The sequence below is a fragment of the Camellia sinensis genome, chromosome 8, assembly GCF_055761805.1.
Source record: "Camellia sinensis isolate YWXY chromosome 8, ASM5576180v1, whole genome shotgun sequence".
NCBI classification, from domain to species: Eukaryota; Viridiplantae; Streptophyta; class Magnoliopsida; order Ericales; family Theaceae; genus Camellia; species Camellia sinensis.
The window spans coordinates 155,529,927-155,550,500 of NC_138968.1; the positions used below are offsets into that span (position 1 = coordinate 155,529,927).

A 20,574-nucleotide genomic window follows, 5' to 3' on the forward strand; every position below is an offset into this window, starting at 1 on the left:
TCCAAATTAACACATGACTCCTTAAATGAACAAGATTGATTAATAAAGAAGGTCAACATTGACCATAATTAAACCACTAGTAGTGGTGTCCTGGAAAGGTGCCTTCTTTCCATACAATTGAGTAGGGCTCGACTCTTGGAGAGCGCGACTAGAAAGCCATTTTTCAAATGGTTAAACTGATTGTGTTGTACTTCGATCATGACTTTGATCCTGTGTTGGGGGTTGATGTATTCTTCTTTTGTTCTAGTAGTGGATCATTTCTTTTGGATTGAGTTAAATCTGGTCAACAACAGATTACTTTTAGGACAGGACCCGCGAATGTTATGATACCCCATGAAATATCCTTTTTTGATGTTCAAAAAAAAAAGAGACCATAATTATAATATAACACGCTAAAAGGTTTTCTTTAACTCTAAAAAATCCTTAACTACCAAACTTATCCAATTTGCGAGTGTCGCATGCTCTTTACGAGATGACTTGTTAAATTTTATAAAGACAAATTTGTCTATTTGGCTTTAGTATAAAAAAAGTTACATTTTTTATTGTTATTTAAGCAATATTTCTTTTTACTATTAGATTTTATTTAGGTCACAATTGAGGATATTTTTTTAAGTCCTATCATACTTGATAAATCTTAAAAAAGTAATTTTTTATTTTTATTTTTAAAATTTTTAGTGATTTAAAAAAAATTCAGGTATTTTATAATCTAGAATGATCTTAAAAAAAAAAAAAAGTCATTAAAAAAAAAAAATCAAACCCCATTTAAATTTTTCATTAACAAAAGCAACTCTTTTTTTTTTTTTTAGCATTCCTCCAATGCATCAATTTTTTCCTCTAGCAGCAACTTTTATGTAAAAAAAAATTAAAAAAAAAGGTGATCGGAAATTTAACTATAATACAATTTTCCTAACTTGATAAAAAGTCATAAATTGCCCGCTGCCCAAACCGTATGTGACGAAACAAATACAGTATTGACATATACGGTCCTCGGATCGCAAACTGTTATCACTTTGTTAATAAATATACACAAATAGGAAGCGAACGGAAATTTAGAAGATGTAATAAATAAATAAAAATTAATAACAAGGTTTTCGGGTTTCAGACCAAGAACGAACACCAACAGCAACAACATCAACAACTAAAAACACGATACAATAAAGAATACATTCATTTAGTGCGCGAGAGAGAGAGAGAAATCGACAGATATTTACAGAGATTTTCGTCTGAAAGCTCTCTTCTTCCTCGACCTGTTCGACCCCTTTCTCTCCTTCAATTCTCTGATTCGAAAGCTCTAGCGATTGCCTCGTTCTTCGATCTCGTAAGTACTCTTTCAAAACCCTAGGGTTTCATTTCAATTTCATTGTTTTGAATTTTTTGTTTTTCGGTTTTGTTAAATTGAAACACTCGCTGAGATTTGTGTTTTTGATTCCGTGCATTGCTTTGCTGACATATTGGTGTGTGATTCGTTGTTTTGTGTTTTTGGTTGAAATTAGGGTTTTGGGTTGGTGCGAAGATTGAGAGGTCTCAAGTGATTGCAGCATGACCATCGAAAGCCCCGGCGAAGGGGAGAATTAGGGTTTGCGTGGTTCGTGGGGCTGTGATTGGACCTTCCATGGGCGATGGCGGCGTTGCATGCGTGCCTTCGCAGCATATTATGGAGCAGTTTTCGATTTCCGAGACTTTTTGTGGCGTCAACAATGGCAAATTTAATTCAAAGCCGTTCAAAGTTACAGAGAGAAAGATGAAGATGAAGGTCAAAAGAGAGGAATTTCGGAGGAAGACAGAGTCCGGGAAGGGTGATTTCAGTTCTGAGAGGGGTAAGAGCAGCAATACAGAAGTTGAGAACGGTGAATTTTACAGAGATAAGGTTCCAAAAGAGGAAGTTGAGGAAGGTGAATTGGGTTCATTTGATAAGCTTCCAAATGGGGAATTCATTCCTGGGAAGCCACGAAAATTTGAAATAAGGAGCGAAATCGAGAGGGGAGAGTGGCCAGTTGATAATTGGAGGAAATGGGAACTAGAAAAGGGAGAGTTTGTGCCGGGAAAGTGGCGGAAAGAATATACAGACAAGGGGGAATTCAGTTCTGGGAGGTGTCGAAGTGATGATGTGTCTGAGAAATGTAGAAAAGGGGAGCCCGAGAAAGCAGAATTCAGGTTGTGGAGAGGTTCTAAAGCTGAAATTGAGAAAGGAGAGTTCATCTCAGAAAGGTGGCATAAAAGTGAAGTGGCGAAGGATGATTACAGGTACCCGAAAATGCGCCGTGATGATTCAGCAAAGGACAAGAGATGGAAATGTGAACGAGACTGGACACCTACTACTGGTAAGTATGCAGCTGAGAAAGAATTCAATAGAAGTGGGGGTCTGCATTTGAAAAGGTCGTCCAGGTGGGAAACTGGCCAAGAGAGAAATACAAGGCTGGGTTCAAAAATTGTAGATGAGGAAGGCTCCTTTAAGACTGAGTACAGCAATGGGAAGAATCATGGAAGAGAATGCTCTTCTGGTAACCGGTTAAAGCGGCACAGTAATGATTCTGACAGCAGTGATCGTAAACATTATGGGGAATTTATTGATTATAAATTCTCAAAAAGCCGGAGACTTTCTGATGATGGCAGTCGTTCCGTACATTCGGAGAAGTATTCATGCCGGCCTGTGGAGAGGTCTAAAAATTCCTCTTCCTCAAGGAATATTTTCTGTGACAGGTACTCTTCTAGACATTATGAATCTTCTTTGCCTTCCAGAGGAACTTATGACAAACATGGTGGTAGCCCACATCATTCTGAGTGGTCCCCACGTGACCGGGCCTGCCACTCTGATCACAGGGGTCGTAGTCCAGTCCACCGTGAGAGGTCTCCATATGATCGGAGCCGGCACTATGATCATAGAAACCTGAGTCCTAGCTACTCGGAGCGGTCCCCACAAGATCGAGGTCGACATCATGATCGTACAGATAGAACCCCTAACTTTTCTCCACTTGACAAGGGTAGTAGGCCCAATAATTACCGGGAAGCAAATCAAAAAACTGGAGGAAGTGACAAGAGATCGAGCCATTATGGAAATAAAGGGCAAGAAGAGAAACTTGATCAGAAAGATCCTCACCATAGAGATTCACATATATCGGCTAAAGCTTCTCAAGATAGAAGCAATTTGTGTGATGGTAGTGTATCAGTTGAGAAAAATGTTGATCATCAGTCTCACGTGGATGAACAGTCTCAAAATCAAGAAGCGCATTGCAAAGAGTCTCCTCAGGTTAATGGTACTACTGAGGAGCTCCCTTCAATGGAAGAGGACATGGATATATGCGAAACACCACCACATGTGCCAATGGTTGTGAATTCAACAACAGGAAAATGGTTCTATCTTGATCATTTTGGGGTGGAATGTGGGCCTTCCAAATTGTGTGTCCTGAAGGTACTTGTGGAAGAAGGCTTTCTTGTGTCTGATCACTTGATTAAGCACTTGGACAGTGATAGGTGGGTTACAGTTGAAAATGCAGTTTCCCCATTGGTGACTCTCAATTTTCCTTCTATTGTATCAGACACTGTTACCCAGCTGGTGTGCCCTCCTGAGGCTCCAGGTAATCTGTTGGTTGATGTTGGAGATACTGTTCGATGTGCTAATCAGCTAGGTGAGGAAATGCCATCTACTTTTCCGGAACCAACATTTTCCCCAGCTGAGAATTCAGCTGTATTTGAGCCTTTAGAAAATCTCCACATTGATGAGAGAGTTGGAGCTTTGTTAGAAGGTTATAATGTTATTCCTGGCCACGAACTTGAGGCAGTTGGAGGTAGCCATTTTTTAATTTCCCTTTTTCTTGATTTTATGTACTGTAGTTTGAAATAGTTCAATATTATTCGTCATGTTTTTACGTTTGTATCTTCTTTTATTACATTATTCATGCTTTTGAAATTCTATTGTATTGCAGAAGTGCTCCAAATGACATTTGATCATCGAGAGTGGCAGAAATGGGGGAATTTTGAAGGTATGGGTTTAGGGCATTTTTTAAATTTAATTATCCTTTATTTTTTTGGGGAAATGAAACCTTTCCAATTAATCCGTCTGTGTTGATAACAGGCTTGAAACAAGTTCCACCTGTAAGTGATTTGGCATTTGTTGTTTTTTGGCATCCAATTTTTTAGCAATAGAATAACGAGCTTTTGGCTTAGTGCATATTTTAAGAAGTAGCAATTCAAGTCAATGGACTTGAATGTCAACAAAACACTGTAATAAGACTGTTTGTAAATCAAGTAAATGGACTTAGCATCAATGGAACACTGTATTAAGACTGCTAAATTAATGTTCTGTTTTACTGGATTATGGGCTTCAAATATATAAGTTTTTGTCTTGGCATAAACATTGCAAATTCATGCCTAATTTTTAATTTTATGTGACATTTAATGTATGAAAGTTAATGGCCCATTTGGTTTGTGCATTTTTAATAATATTTTTGTGTTTTTGTTTTCAAAAAATTTGAAAACACTAAACAAAAACTTGTTTGGTGCATGTTTCGTATTTAATTTTTGTAAAACCGTTGTCAAAAGAAGACTCAAAAAAGAACACAAAAATAAATAATAAATGGAAGCTCATTCTCACTTTGAACTCTATTGGGGGAAAAAATTTCCTTATCTTAAACTTATAACATACATGTTACCACTTAGATGTGTTCTGTATTTTTTTTTTGAATATTGTATGCATGGAGACATCTATCTTCTATTTTCTTCACAGGTTGTGTCAAAACACTTATTCTGGGTGTGTGCAGGCTTCACTTCGCATTGGTTTGACTCTCTGGAACAGCATGATCATAACACAGGTGATGGCTTATCCAGGTACCCTGAACTTGCAATAAAAGAAGCTACAGAAATGTTAACAGCTCTATCTGATAGGGATAGTGCCTTTGCCTGTGGTGACTCTAGTAATTGGTTCTCTAGCCTATGGTCGTGCAAGGGTGGGGATTGGAAGAGGTATGACGAAGATGCCCAAGACAGATCCTGGAAAAAGAAGTTTGTCCTCAATGATGGCTACCCACTGTGCCAGATGCCAAAATCGGGCTATGAAGATCCTCGAAGGCATCGGAAAGATGAATTGTACTATCCTTCTCACAACAGACAGCTTGATCTCCCACCTTGGGCATTTTCCTTGCCTGATGATTGGAATGAGTGTAATGCTGTTGGCAAATTGAGTCAATCGAAACCTCCTGTTGTAAGAGGAGTAAAAGGAACTTTGCTTCCTGTCATCAGGATAAATGCATGTGTGGTTAAGGACCATGGTTCATTTGTGTCTGAGCGCTGCATGAAAGTCAGAGGAAAAGACAGATACACTTCAAGATCTGCTCGAGCTCACTCTGGAGCTAGTGATGTGAAGAGATCATCGGAAGAAGGTGGTGGTTCTCAATCTAAAAGTTTTTATGAACAAGAATTGCTGGGCTCTTCCAGGAGTATCACATCCGGTAATATACCAAAAGACCGTCTCTGCACAGCCTATGATTTACAACTACATTTAGGTGAGTGGTGCTACCTTGATGGTGCTGGGCATGAACGAGGACCTTTGTCATTTTCAGAGCTGCAAGTCTTGGCAGATCAAGGTGTCATCCAGAAGAATAGCAGTGTTTTCAGGAAACTTGATAAAGTTTGGGTTCCAATTACATCTGCTGCAGAGGCTGCTGAAGCATCTGTCAAGACCCAACAAGAGATTATTCGAACATCTAATGATACTTCTGGAGTTTCTCTTACAGAATCAACAGGTGTTGCGCTTGGTGGAAATGGCACTGTTTCCAGTTTGTTTCACAGCTTGCATCCACAGTTTATTGGTTTTACCCGGGGGAAGCTTCATGAACTGGTCATGAAATCATATAAGAGCAGGGAGTTTGCTGCAGCTATAAATGAGGTCTTGGATCCATGGATCAATGCAAAACAACCAAAGAAGGAAATGGAAAAATACATGCATAATCAAGCTCTGATTTCAGGTATTGGAAACTGCTCCAGAGTTTTGTGAGAGTCCGTCCGTCTTTTGTTAAAGGAATTTCAGGATATAATTGATGAGAAATTCTTCTTCCTTCCTGTCTTCTATTATGATGTTCTTTTGGAGGTCATACCTTAAATCTCCCGCTGAGTATATCTAATTCAATGCTGCTTTTCATGCAGTTTATCCATGTCCATAAGTATATTCTCTTTTCATTTTCTTTTGGAAAGATAATTCTTGTCATGTTCATGTATAGTCTGGGGAGTGTGGTGGGATTGTTGGTTCAGGAATATAGAGCTAAGTCCAATGCATATGAATCACTAGCAGACTGTGTCCCCTGTTTTCTGTTTAATCTTTTTTCTCTAGCTAGGCCATCTATGTGGTCAAATTAGAGGTTTTGCAAGTTAGATGCTAGTGTTGTTTCTTTTATGGACCAGCCTTTGTGCCTTTCATTGCTCTCGCACATGTGCAGTTCTTGGTCTTCCTTGCGGATGTTTAAATTATTTTGTCCTCTACTTTCGGTGCTATCTAAAAGTTCTTACAAATACGTTCTTTTATTATTCCTCTTTTCAAATATTTCTCGTCATATGATTAACTTTGTTTGGTAGCATTATTGGATTTACCAATTTTTTCATAGGTATTTTTTGTTCCACCATGTTTCTAGTCCATCTTGCTCTAACTGTCTTCTGTTATTTTGTATGTGAGAAATTATTTTTAACTGTTCAATTAATATTTTTTTAATTTCTTCACTAGTTTGATGACCTTACATTGTTTGTGGGTCCTGCAATCCATATTGTGCATCTTGACAAACCAGCTGTTATGAGGATTTCTCTTTTTCTCTAATCCCTTTTCACAATTGGATGTCATGTTTTCTTTTGTAACATGCACATGATACTCATCTCAGTCTTTTTCTTGTTTGGGTGAAAATTGGAAGGCAAGAGAGGCAGGTTACTGGTTGATGGAAGCGAAGAAGGTTACGAAATGGAAGAAGTACCAGGAGTTCAGGAGGAATGGACATTCGATGATTTGTGCAGCAATGCTATTTTTCACAAAGAAGACAATGCAGGTTCTCAGATTGAGTCTGGAAGCTGGGGTCTTCTGGATGGTCATTTACTGGCACGAGTCTTTCATTTCCTTCGAACTGACGTAAAATCCCTTGTATTTACTGCTTTGACTTGTAAGCACTGGAGAGCAGTGTTCAAGTTTCACAAGGAAATCTCCAGACAGGTTGACTTATCATCTGTTGGCCCTAATTGCACCGACTCCATGATCTGGAAATTCATGGTAGATTTTCCTTGACTTATTTTATGTGTTTTTTTTTTGGTTTTTTTTTTTTTTTTCATATAAATTTATTTTGTGTTTTCTTGCCTTTTTTTTTTGGGGGGGGGGGGGGGGGGGGGGGGAGAATGGGAAATTTGTCCTCCGTCCAAGTCTAATGTTTCTGTTTTCTTGCAGAATGGTGGTTATAAGAAAGAGAAAATAACTTCATTGGTACTGCTTGGTTGCACCAACATCTCTTCAAGCATGCTTAAAGAAATTATTCAGTCGTTTCCTTCTTTATCTTGTATAGATATTAGAGGCTGCAACCAGTTTGGTGATTTGGCAGATATATTTCCAAATATTAACTGGGTCAAGAGCAGAGGTTCACATTCAAAATTAAGGAGTCTTAAACACATAAATGATAGAACTTCATCAGTGTTCAAAGGTCATAGTGGGCTGGATAGTCACATGGATGATTCCAGTGGACTAAGAGATTATTTTGAAAGTTTGGATAGAAGGGACTCAGCAAATCAGTTATTCCACAAAAGCTTGTACAAACGCTCAAAACTATTTGATGCTAGAAGGTCATCTTCTATCCTATCTAGGGATGCCCATTTGAGGCGTTGGGCCATCAAAAAATCTGAAAATAGCTATAAGAGGATGAAGGAATTTGTTGCTACGGGTCTGAAAGACATAATGAAGGAGAATACCTTTGACTTTTTTGTGCCCAAGGTACTACCATACTTGTTTTTTGCTTTGCTTTGCTTTGCTTTGCTTTATGAGAAGTCTTTTTCTATATGTTTTTGGAAGCTCAATATTTCTCATTGGTCAGGTTGCTGAAATTGAGGATAGAATGAAGAAGGGTTACTATGCTCGCCGTGGTTTGAGCTCTGTGAATGAGGATATCAGTCAAATGTGCAGGGATGCGATCAAGTAAGTTTTAGGTTGCGTTTGGCTTAGTTTTGGAATTGCGATTCTCTTTTTTAAGTTGTGATTTGAGTGTGGAATTGTGAGTTGAGTTTTGAAAAGAGAAAATTTGTTTCGTTATGAGATTTGAAAAGAGTTTTGAAAAGAGTTTTTGAATTTTGAATTTTGAGTTTTTTAATTTTGAGTTGTATTTTAAATTTTTTGGATTTATTTTTTTAAAATATTAAAAAATGTTTAAGAAAATTTTATTTTTTATTTTAAATATATAATTTTTATTTATTTATTTTTTATTTTAAACATTTTATTTTATTTTGTAAATATTTTAATTTTTAATTTTAATATTTTAAACTCAAAACACAACTTCATACTCAAATTGTAACAAAATACATAACTCAAATACATAATTCAAAACTTAATTTAAAAATTATTTTCAAAACTCATAACCAAACAAAGCTCTCGAAACTCCACACTACTTTCAAAACTCTATACTCAAATCATAACCAACACACAACAAAAAAATTAAAATATTTAAAAAAATATTTATAAAATAAAATAAAATATTTAAAATAAAAAAATAAAAATTATATATTTAAAATAAAATATTTTTTTTAGAATTTTTTAATATTAAAAAAATACAGCACGTAAATGTATGAAATATAGTGCACATTAAAATAAATAAATAAATATTTAAAATATAAAATATTTACCCCAAAAAAATAAAATTAAGAAAATTTTAAAATATTAAAAAAAAAACAAATCCAAAAAATTTCAAAATACGACTCAAAACTCTTTTCAAAATTCATAACCAAACAAAATTTTTCTTTTCAAAACTCAATTCAAAACGCATAACTCAAAACATAACTCCACACTCAAATCATGATTCTAAAAATAATTTTTAAAAACAAAATAAAAAAATATTTTTTTTGAATTTTTTTCTTTTAAAATAGAGTTTTGAAAAGAGTTTGGTTTTGAGTTTTGAAAAAAGTTTTGAATTGAGTTTTTAGTTGTATTTGGTTATGAGTTTTGACATTAATTTTTGAATTGAGTTGAGTAATTTTGAGTTGTGTAAACGGTTTTGAATTTTGAAAAGTGATTTGAAAATTTTGCCTTTGGAATCATGATTCCAAAGGCAAACCAAACATAGCCTTAGTTTTTGTCTTTAGTGGTTATATGTGGTAAAAATTGGTTAATAACATTAGAAATGACTGCCATTACTTTAGATATGGAAACCACAGAACTTCCATTTTTAATGGAATAAATATCCTCTTGAGGTTGTGACTTAATTGTCATGACCGCTGAGAAAGGCTCCATGTGGAAGTTTCCAGTTAAAATATAGTTTGTTAGGGGATACTGCTAGCCTGTTTACTGTCATATGCTTTACCAACAATAATTGCTGGAAAAGGAGTGAAGAAACAAGGATTTGTCCACTTAAGTTTCACAACATACCTTCCGCATTTGTTGTTTTATTGCATGGGTGTATAACCGTGAATAAATAACTAATTTGGGCAAAGAAACATAAAGTTAAAGAGAGAAAGAAGTTAGGGTGTCATTGCAGCCATTCCTGTGTCCTTATATTATGTGATATCTGGACATGCAACCGCAGCCATGTACTTAATTTAATTTCATGAAACTTAAGGATTTCGGACTACTATACTGAGGGGTATCCTGTTGTTTTTGTGCAAAATTTTGGAATACGGATGCTACCACATAGGAGTCACCATAGCATTTTTGTTGGAGTTGTGACAATGGAGTTACCATGGCATTTTTGTTACAACTTACACTGTCGTACTTGATATTGCTCATCTTTTTCTTATCCTCTGTTAAACATTTTTGGCCCTTAATTCTTAATATCCCACCCTTAGAAAATATGTTGCTTTCTTAATATCCCACCCTCTGCCAAATATTTATGTGAATGCAGAGCAAAAAACCATGGTGATTCTGGAGACATGAATCACATTGTTACATTATTTATCCAACTTGCCACACGTTTGGAAGATAGTTCTAAGCCTTATCATGAAAGAGATGAGATTATGAAGAATTGGAAAGATGATTCACCTGCTGGGTTTGGCCACACTACCTCAAAGTATAAGAAGAAGCTCAACAAAGTGAGTGAAAGGAAAAAAATTAGGAGTAATGGTACCTTCTCGAATAATGGTGGTTCTGATTATGGAGAATATGCATCTGATCGAGAAATCAGAAAGCGCTTATCCAGGTTGAATAAAAAATCCATGGACTCCGGAAGTGAGACGTCCGATGAACTTGACAGGTCTTCTGAAGAAACCAAGACTGATAGTGACAGTACTGCCTCGGACTCAATAAGTGACTCTGATTTCCAATCAGAAAGTGGATTAGGGGGGTCAAGAGGAGATGGATACTTAATTGCAGATGATGGGTTTGATCCTCTGACTGATGAACGTGAATGGGGTGCTCGAATGACCAAAGCAAGCCTTGTTCCTCCTGTTACTAGGAAATATGAAGTAATTGATCAATATGTTACTGTAGCCGATGAGGAGGAAGTGAAAAGGAAGATGCAGGTTTCCTTACCTGATGATTATGCTGAGAAGCTCTGTGCTCAGAGAAATGGCACTGAGGAGTCAGATATGGAGATTCCTGAAGTTAAGGATTATAAACCTAGAAAACAGCTTGGAGTTGAGGTGATAGAACAAGAAGTTTATGGCATAGATCCTTACACTCATAATCTTCTACTCGATTCTATGCTGGAGGGATCGGATTGGACGATTCTTGATAAGCATTTGTTTGTTGAAGATGTTCTCCTTCGCACTCTGAATAAGCAGGTGCTGCACTTCACGGGCACTGGAAACACTCCTATGATGTATCCATTGCGGCCAGTTATTGTGGAGATCCTAAAAACTGCAGAGGAAGATCATGATTTCCGAACTATACGACTTTCTGAATGTATTCTGAAGGCCATTGATAGTCGTCCTGAGGACAATTATGTTGCTTATAGAAAGGTATGCACTACAGTTATGAATGAGTGAATTGAAAATCAGTCTTGATTTCCATCTGTTTTTGTGATAGTTAACTTTGGCGATCTTTTTTCTTCTATTAAGTGCTGATTCTATTTTTGTATTTGTCCATTGGGATGTGTTGATCAGGGGCTTGGTGTTGTTTGCAACAAAGAAGGTGGGTTTGGCGAAGATGATTTTGTTGTGGAGTTTTTGGGCGAGGTATGGATGCATATTTTGTTCATTAGTGTTTAGTCTGAGTGAGTTTTCACTGGATGTAACATATTGATGTCAGACTTCTGATTTTTTTGAGTAATGAGAATGTAGGCTGCTGTTGGTAATTGTCTCTAATGCCATTGTTATATCTCCAAACAACTTATCCAGTCCTAATAAATGTGGATTCTGTTTCGTCATGACCGGCTGACTGCATGTTTAGCTTGTCAGTTTTTCCTGCATAGTTTCTGTTTATATGACTGATTTCTTGCTGTTTGGAATGATACTTGCTACTTCAAGTGATTGTATTTTTGGTAACATGTTGAGCACTTGGATTCTATTATGCACATAGTTTGGGAATTTGATGCCTCCATATGGAACTAGTCTCACAGCATATAATTGACCTTATTAAGTCATAGAAGATATTTGTACTGTGCAAACCTACTTCATACCATGATAGAGCTATTTTTATTATGAAAGGGATCTGGATTGAAATGCATTCACATATCTTGAAACTGGGCTGCTTGCTTTATGAGTTCCTTAAATTTGTATGTTGCTGAAACTTTTGTTGAGGTCTTCTTCCTTCTGATAAATTTAGGTTTATCCTGCTTGGAAATGGTTTGAGAAGCAAGATGGTATTCGTTCTTTGCAAAAGAATAGTAAAGATCCTGCGCCAGAGTTCTATAATATTTATCTTGAGAGGCCAAAGGTGTGGTTTACAATTTACTAGAATAAATTTTGTGCTTTGAGCTTATTACAGCCTTTTGTTTCTTCTTGGTTATTTGAACATATTCCTTTGATGATTCTGATCATGTGTTCGTATTTGGCAGGGTGATGCTGATGGGTATGATTTAGTAGTTGTTGATGCAATGCACAAAGCAAACTATGCAAGTCGGATTTGTCACTCATGTCGCCCTAATTGTGAGGCAAAGTAAGTTTCCGTTCTAGCAATAAATAATTTTATTTATCTCCTTTATGAGTGAAAATGCATGGGCACCAGAGATCAAATTTGTTTTTCAAGTTCACCTTCTGTCATTTGATGATTTCCCCCCCTACATGATCGAGTAATTGTAGTTATCAGATATGATGCATGCTCAATTCTCCTCTTTGTTAAAGCAGAGTTACTGCTGTTGATGGGCAGTACCAGATTGGAATCTATTCTGTACGTCCAATTGAATACGGTGAAGAGATCACGTTTGATTATAATTCTGTGACAGAGGTGTGTGTCTTTAGCTTGTCGAGTTTTTGAATATAATTTCTGTAATTATTTTTATTATTATTATTATGGCAATTTATGTATGCTCATTATGCCAGAGTAAAGAAGAATACGAAGCATCAGTTTGTTTATGTGGGAGCCAGGTTTGCCGTGGGAGTTACTTGAATCTGACAGGTGAAGGAGCCTTTCAGAAGGTACACGCTTGAATAAACTTTTCTTAATGTTATTTTTTCATGTCGAGTTAAAATTGTATTAGAAGTGCATCAGGGGGATGCAACCCATGCACCAGTCAGAGACCTGAACCGAAGTCTCAAATGGCTCTACAAAAAATATGCACCTTAAAAAACTAAATTAGCAAAAAAACTTCAAAATTTGGTCCAGGCTAGGTTTAAACCCCCCTGGATAACCATCTCTATTCAAAACTTCTCTTAATTGTAATTCCAGTGTGAGGATCGCATCATGTCTTGTCAGCTGGACCCCAAAAAAATGAAGACGGAGAAAGTATTAGTCAGTCCTAGGGAGCTTGGGTTTCACCTGACTTGTACTAAAGGTTTACTGGATTAGCATTCTGGCTGTACCAGCTATATTAAATTAATATTTTCTTGTTGAGGTCACTGCATCCAAAGGCCATATAGGTTTTTCCTTTTCTATTGAATTTAAATCAGATTTATTTTCTTCTAACTGAATTCTGATGTGCACTAGGTGCTGAAGGAGGGGCATGGGATACTGGATCGACACCACTTGTTACTAGAGGCTTGTGAATTAAATTTTGTATCTGAAGAAGATTATATTGACTTGGGTAGGGCTGGTTTGGGAAGTTGTTTACTTGGGGGATTACCTGATTGGCTGATTGCTTACTCAGCTCGACTGGTATATATCTATGCTATACATAGCTTGGGTTTGTGGGTTTAACCTTTTAAAGATTCTGTTTGTCTGACACATTCATCTTGTGTGAAGGTGAGGTTTATCAATTTTGAACGAACTAAGCTTCCTGAGGAGATTCTGAAGCATAATTTGGAAGAGAAGAGGAAATACTTTGCAGATATCTCCATTGAAGTTGAGAAAAGTGATGCTGAGGTCCAGGTGAATGTTTTACTGACAGCAACCCCCCGTTCCTGAGCTTAGACTCAAGTATTGTACATGTGAGGGTATCCTCTCAATTACAATCTTTGATATTCATCCTTTTTCTTTTTGCATGAGACAGGCTGAGGGAGTCTACAACCAAAGGCTTCAGAATTTGGCTCTTACTCTTGACAAGGTGGCTGTCTCTCTTTTTTTTTTTTTTTTTTAATTTACATCTCTCTTTCATAAGAAGGGAGCATCTATGTTGTTAAATTTCGGACCCTAACTTTGACTACCTAAGCTTGTTGGTGGATATATACATGAATGATCAAAGATGGCTCCTGTGAAAACAAGTTCTATAATTTAAATCTAATGCTGTGTTTGGATCTTGGATTGGTATATGTATTTGTAGATGGAAAAGACAAGGGAGGGGAAAAGTGAGAGGAAAAAAAAAAAAAAAACCCTTATATTTCATTCACTTTTCCCTTCCCTTGTCCTTTCTATCCCTCTACAAATCCATGATCCAAACACAGGCTGAGGAGTGGGGACCTTTCCCGAGTCCAGATACATTGTCTTCTGTTTGTTATAAGTTGGGATCAGTGATCCTGAGTTAATTTCCTGTCCACGATATTTTATGCTGAATGAGGTCTTGGCGCTTGAATTGAAGGTTTTCATTATAAGAAATGAAAAATGGTCAGAACTTTTTATATTTTTTAACATTTCCAATGCCTTTTACAGGTCAGATATGTCATGAGATGTGTTTTTGGCGACCCGAAGAAAGCTCCACCACCACTGGAGAGGTTGAGTCCTGAAGCGGCAGTTTCCTTTCTCTGGAAAGGGGAGGAATCACTTGTAGATGAACTTATTCAGTGCATGGCTCCTCATACGGATGATGACCTGCTAAATGACCTCAAGTCCAAGATTCGTGCTCATGATCCATCTAGTTCTGATGATATCCAGAAGGAGCTTCGGAAATCTTTAATATGGTGAGTCATGTGCTCTTTCTTCATTTTAGCATGTTTATTTTGGTAGAACATGCAAATCTCATGGAGCTTGTTCATTCTTGTTTTAGGTTGAGGGATGAGGTTCGAAATCTTCCATGTACATATAAGTGTAGGCATGATGCTGCTGCTGATTTGATTCACATTTATGCTCATACAAAGTGCTTCTTTAGAGTGCAGGTGGGTCTTGTAATCATCTTTATTTCATTTTTCAAACTTTTTGAGGAATTTTTAGTTGTTAGTGGTGTTGCCCTACTTGGCCTACATCTGATTTTATTTGTGCCTGCAGGAATACAAGGCCGTAACTTCCCCACATGTTTACATTAGTCCTCTTGACCTCGGCCCCAAGTACACTGATAAGATGGGGTCAGGTTTCCAAGAGTATCAGAAGAAGTACGGTGTAAATTATTGTTTAGGGCAGCTGATTTATTGGCATAATGCTACTAATGCCGAGCCAGATTGTAGCTTAGCCAAATCGAGTAGGGGTTGCCTGTCATTACCTGACATTGGTTCCTTTTATGCCAAGGTCCAGAAGCCATCTCGACACCGGGTTTATGGCCCAAGGACTGTGAAATTCATGTTGTCAAGGATGGTGAGTTTTAATTTTTGTTTGCTTCATAATTATTTGCTATATATATATATGTATGTATCCGGCTTACAAGTTGACTCAATCGATGCTTCTCCCACTCTTAACAAAATGCGATTCTTCACTAGGCAAGCTTTCTTTTTGGGCAGATAAACTTGTGAGTTTCTTTAGTTGTAGAGCATTTAGGGTTTAGGGTTCATTTCATATTGTGGGCTGAAAGATGAAGTAAAACACTAAAAACTAATAAAATTTTCAAAAACGGTAATTATTGTCATATTGTTTTCTTTTTGGAGCAAAGTTAGTTTTTGAGAGTTGAAAAATATCTTTTTGGTGTTGATTTTCATCAAATTAGATTTTAGTATCTTTCAAAGAATAAAAATAATAAATAACAAAAACAAAACCAAATAGAACAACTGTCATTTTGTAGTTGTTGTTGGGGTTGCGTAACTCCATGTATATTTTGATCATTCAGCTCATATTCTTGAGTTTCTGTTGTTTTACCAGGAAAAGCAGCCACAGAAACCATGGCCTGAGGACCAGATATGGTCATTCAAGATTTCACCAAAATTTTTTGGCAGTCCAATGCTAGATGCTGTTTTGCATAACTCTCCGCTGGACAGGGACGCGGTGCATTGGTTGAAGCATAGACCTGCCATTTTTCAAGCCATGTGGGATCGGTGATCAGTAACTGGCATTGTGGAAGCAAGAAGCAAGGGTACTTATCAATCCCGTTCAATTTTGAATGGTTCCTCAATTTTAGTTGCTGCTGCCTCCTTCTATGTGGGGGTCGGTAATCATTCCGGAAGCAACATTCGTAGCGCTGCTTTTTTCTGCATTCATGTGTACAGCTTTTGTGGTTCTTCATGTTTTGTAATTGCAATTCATTATTGGTAGTAGTGCAGTGTTTTTTTTTCTTTCCCCCTAATTTAAAGGGAAAAGGTAAAAAGAAAAAAAAATATTTCGAGGCCACTTGCCAGATTTCGTTGTTCTCATTGTCACTTGTTTGGCTATTGGGAATGAGAGCACTTCTATCGCGTTATGATTATAAGATTTTGGGAGAGGCTTCTTGTCCGTTAGCCACGTAGTCATAGATTGTGGGATCTATGTGAAGTTTTTGGGTTGACGCATTAACTACAAAGGCCACTGTATTGCGGTTAACTGATCTAGAAGACATTTTAGTGTAACTTGTTATTTCGTACAGAAGCACAGCATAGTTGGTTTGATTTTAGGTAGGGAGAGTTTAGGTGTGTTTAGTTCTAGTTTAGTTTCTCGGGCCTGCCTTTGTAAGAGACTAGCCTAAAGTTGTGTCTTAAGAATATGGTGCACCCTTTGTTATGTGGGGATTTCATTCTTTTGTTTTTCTGATAGTTTTTGGGTCTTGGTGTATAAAATAGAATCTACATTGTTTTTGAGACTGAAGAATGCACAGGTGGACAGGCTGAAATCTTCTTGCATATATATATATATATATATATTTTAAATTTTAAATTTTGAAAACGATTTGCTGGATGAATCTTACTGGGTTTTTCACATTTTAAGTTGAGATTCACACAGCAAATGTTATATGTACATGATAGTGAGGCTTTTTTGTTGAACAGATGATAGTGAGGTTTGAATACAAAATCAATGATTTGCTTAAAGCATTAAGTGCGTGGATGTAACAGGTTTGTTTGGTTTGTTTCTCCGAAAAAATAAAAAATAAAAAATAAATAAAAAAATAAAAACTAATTTGATAATATTTTTGACGTCTTAAAATATAAAATTATATAAAAATAATAAGCATTTTTAATTTTTTTAATTCTTTTACCAAATTAATTTTTAATCTTTTAGAAAACAATTTGTAGCAAGTTTTTTAAAATTAAACCAAACATAATGTGTTAAGAAAACTGATTGATACATCTAATTTGAACTGTTTGAATTGTGTAAATTTTGTAAGCCGGACGGCTGGTGTAATCTTTGTTAATTGCGGTTGTTATTATTGTCAACTGTGGTTGTCATTTTTGTTTTCAGATGACTGGTTTGATATTTTTGTTTCCAGATGACCGGTCAGACGATTGAAATATAGAAATTTAAGTGAATGAAAATTCAATGAATGTAACATTGCTCTTCTATTAAACGAGTGTTTTAGTATTTATGGCAGACGAAATTACAAGATACATTTCAGATCATTATTACTAGTTGGAATTTTCAATTTGAATTTGAGCAAAGGGCTATAGCTTTAAATCTATATTTCAAATCTAATATTTTGTACTTTTTTTTATTATTTTCTTAAATTAATCAAATATGGAAATAAAATTGTTGATGAAAAAATCATTTCATTTCATTCTAATGAACTAAGCATTATCTTACCGAACACTATTTTAGTGGCATGGTCTTACTATTTATGCGGTGTGAGTAGATGAATTTGAATCACACTTTACTCTGCCAAAAAAAATTGTATCCCTTCTGTCGCTGTTGTATTTGTTGTAGAACTTGGAAATACATTTTCCTTTTGTGCATGTGAGTATATATATATATAGAGAGAGAGAGAGAGAACACCTATTGGAAAACAAATGGTTACTTTTTCTAAGAAAAAAAAAATATTCTCCTTTTTGAAGTGCTACCCATTGGGATCAGGTGACTCCTTCCCGTGTAAGAAGCAAAGAATCTATTGAAGTAGGGTTATTTGGGTGATTTTATTTAAATGCAATAAATATTTTATTACAATAATTTGTACAACATTTTCTATATATAATGTACAATATTACAGTGCATGTTATTGATGTAATGAGAAATTTATTGTTTGAAATGAAATCATAAAGTCCGAGGATTTCATTGGGATTTGGACTAGAGTTTTACAGTCTTTACTTGGGTGTATTATAGTAAGAGTAGAAATATACAAATAATTAATCATATAAAATTATTATACAAAACAACATGATTTGTTATGATATTTTCTTCTAAAAGCACAACATTTATTATTGTGATCATGATTTACAAGCATGATGGTAATATTAATCTATAAGTAAATTCTATATAAATTTTTTTAACATTAATCGAATAAAATGATTTTCAAATCGAGATTTTTTTTTTCCCCTCACATCTACAATGAAAAATGTACTCATAGAAGGAAAATTATACAATAGTTCTGGAGTATTACGTGACTATATGTTCTCGCTAATTACCTTTTCATTATGTCCCTTCGTGTACTCCGCGTTTTCAACCAACCATACTACATGAGGCACCACATAATCATATTTCCAGACTACCGAATAATCACTAATATTGCAAATCCTTATTAGTAAGAGGCAAAAGATAAAAAGTCCCTTCACTATTCAATTTTGTATTTAATGTTTTTTTTATTGGCAAAAAGAGAAATTTATTGATGACATTGAGTTGAATGCAAAAGAAGGTACTATCTGGTGATTCATCTTTGGTAGATGCATAAGTTTTTACTCAGCAGGAAAGCCCTTAGCTGGTTTATACATTACACAATTGAAGAAAGTACCCACTTTCCTTGTTACCCCATCAATGGAATACAAACACAAGAAGAAAAAGAAGATAAAGAAGGCACTAAAGGCAAAAGCAAAATAAAGTTTGCTAGTGTTAATGGACAAAAGAAGCTTTTCCAAGAATTATCATCAGCTAATCTCACTTGCATGTCTTTTATTTTATAATTAATACAGTTGTACATGCACTTTATTCATGCACTCTATATATATGTGTGTGTGTCCCCAACTTTGTTCACATTCCCCTTCCCATCTAGACCTTAGCACCGAGAGAGAGTATTCCAAACTCAATTCTTTTCCTTCTTGGCAACTACCTTGAAGATAGCCATATTCCCAAAAAAAAAAATGGCTAGAATGGTTGGCATTTTTGTATGTCTCTTGATTGTTATGATGGATATTGCAGCAGGCGTACTTGGAATCAAAGCCGAAGCTGCTCAAAACCGGGTATTTTACACACATACTATTGTTTAAATAGCCAATGATTTTATGAGCCAAGATTTTATTTTGAAAATTTGGTAGTGTAGGTTGTGGTAGCTGTGGTAAAACGTGATGGCATTGATAAGATTTTATTTTGAATTTTTTTTGCTTAAATAAATAATTTTTTTTTGTTAATCACATAGAAAGTTTTTTTTGTGACACCAAACGACTAAAAATATGTGTTTGTATTGAAACAGACTAAACATGTGAGACTATGGTTATTTGAGTGCAAAGACCCAAGCCATGAAGCCTTCAAATTAGGGGTAGCAGCAATCACCCTTTTGAGCCTGGCCCATGTTCTTGCCAATTGGATTGGTGGTTGCAGCATTTGTACACGAGAGGAGTTCCAAAAAGCATCCCCTAGCAAGCAATGCTCATTGGCTTGCCTCTTTCTTACCTGGTATGTCAATGACAAGTTTACGGATACAGAATCGATTACATAATCAATTATAAAAAATAATTGATTTTGTGTTTTCTGTCTCTCAATACTTATTCGGTATGCAAATGTTTTAGTTTGTGATAACCATGATTGAATTTATGATTTTGGTGTTGATTGTCATTCATCAGGGTAGCATTGGCTGTTGCATTGGCCTTGATGGTTATTGGGACAAAGTCAAACCACAAGTCAAGAACTACATGTGGGTTCACACATCATCACTATTTGTCCCTCGGAGGCATTTTGTGCTTTGTTCATGCAGGGTTCTCTGTTGGTTATTACGTTACTGCCACTGCTGCGTTTGGTTAATAAATAAACAATGCATGAAGGTCATCATCCTTGGAGTTTTTATTTTATATTTTATATTTTATTTTGTGACAAATTCGTTATTACGTTATTTTATTTTATTTTATTTTATTTTAGCTGCAATTTTCTTTTTAATTGACATGTAAGACATTGACAGAAGTTGAAACATTGCATATCTTTTTTTATCTTTTAACTTTTGTAGATTAAACCCAAATAATGGCTAAAATACATGGTTTATTCACAAAGTAAATGTTTTGCGTCAATTTTGTTCACTTTAGTCTCCAATGTATGAAATTTGTGGAAAGAAGGTCCATTTGACCCTTTTTCATCTATATTTATTGGAAAAAAGCAAGGCTATTTTTGACAAAACATATTAACACAAGCCTAAAAATAAAAATAAAAATAAAAATGCAGTTGGCAAATATTGATGTTTTCTATCTAAAATACTCATATATTAGAGAATTTGATACAATTAAACCTTGACAAATTAAGTAAAATAATTTAACCTATTAATATCATCTCTTATTTGCTATTATGTCACATCCTCCGTCATGTAATATTGAATGGATAATGCAAGATTGAAGAAATTTGATCCTTTGCTGAAATAGCTTGATCTCGAATGGTGAGCCAAACGATTCTTGAATTTAGATTGCCATGAAGTAAATGATAAATCTCTACAA

The 20,574-nt window shown here is 35.6% G+C and overlaps 3 protein-coding genes across 3 annotated transcripts in view; all 3 read left to right on the plus strand.

Annotated features, from left to right (window-relative positions):
- Positions 1 to 1,001: 1,001 nt before the first annotated feature.
- On the plus strand, positions 1,002 to 16,631 carry LOC114259931 (histone-lysine N-methyltransferase ATXR3). Its single transcript, XM_082883865.1, has 20 exons — positions 1,002 to 1,318; positions 1,494 to 3,785; positions 3,924 to 3,980; positions 4,758 to 5,960; positions 6,891 to 7,240; positions 7,412 to 7,948; positions 8,049 to 8,149; positions 10,062 to 11,115; positions 11,260 to 11,331; positions 11,921 to 12,031; positions 12,153 to 12,253; positions 12,442 to 12,541; positions 12,637 to 12,732; positions 13,241 to 13,408; positions 13,496 to 13,621; positions 13,743 to 13,796; positions 14,339 to 14,586; positions 14,673 to 14,781; positions 14,891 to 15,193; positions 15,692 to 16,631. Exons 2-20 carry the CDS (start codon positions 1,613 to 1,615, stop codon positions 15,866 to 15,868), a joined length of 7,140 nt encoding a protein of 2,379 aa, XP_082739991.1. The 5' UTR covers positions 1,002 to 1,318; positions 1,494 to 1,612; the 3' UTR covers positions 15,869 to 16,631.
- Positions 16,632 to 18,765: 2,134 nt separating this feature from the next.
- Positions 18,766 to 20,144, plus strand: LOC114259930 (protein VASCULATURE COMPLEXITY AND CONNECTIVITY). Its single transcript, XM_028199951.2, has 3 exons — positions 18,766 to 19,119; positions 19,350 to 19,552; positions 19,720 to 20,144. The coding sequence occupies exons 1-3, from the start codon at positions 19,021 to 19,023 to the stop codon at positions 19,895 to 19,897; spliced, it is 480 nt and encodes a 159-aa protein (XP_028055752.2). The 5' UTR covers positions 18,766 to 19,020; the 3' UTR covers positions 19,898 to 20,144.
- Positions 20,145 to 20,279: 135 nt separating this feature from the next.
- The window catches only part of LOC114259929 (G-type lectin S-receptor-like serine/threonine-protein kinase At4g27290), a 5,163-nt gene continuing 4,868 nt past the window's right edge, over positions 20,280 to 20,574 (plus strand). Inside the window, exon 1 of the mRNA XM_028199949.2 lies at positions 20,280 to 20,574. This exon is cut by the window's right edge and continues 2,233 nt beyond it. The gene's annotated coding sequence lies outside the window, so the exon portion shown is untranslated.

Bases quoted from the DNA above. Each gene is read 5' to 3' on its own strand.
- LOC114259931 (XM_082883865.1), top strand. From the start codon at position 1,613: ATGGGCGATGGCGGCGTTGCATGCGTGCCTTCGCAGCATATTATGGAG. The intron at 13,409-13,495 runs GTATATATCTAT...TCTTGTGTGAAG, and splicing joins TTGCTTACTCAGCTCGACTG to GTGAGGTTTATCAATTTTGA. The intron at 15,194-15,691 runs GTGAGTTTTAAT...TTGTTTTACCAG, and splicing joins AATTCATGTTGTCAAGGATG to GAAAAGCAGCCACAGAAACC.
- LOC114259930 (XM_028199951.2), top strand. From the start codon at position 19,021: ATGGCTAGAATGGTTGGCATTTTTGTATGTCTCTTGATTGTTATGATG. The intron at 19,120-19,349 runs GTATTTTACACA...GTATTGAAACAG, and splicing joins CCGAAGCTGCTCAAAACCGG to ACTAAACATGTGAGACTATG. The intron at 19,553-19,719 runs GTATGTCAATGA...GTCATTCATCAG, and splicing joins GCTTGCCTCTTTCTTACCTG to GGTAGCATTGGCTGTTGCAT.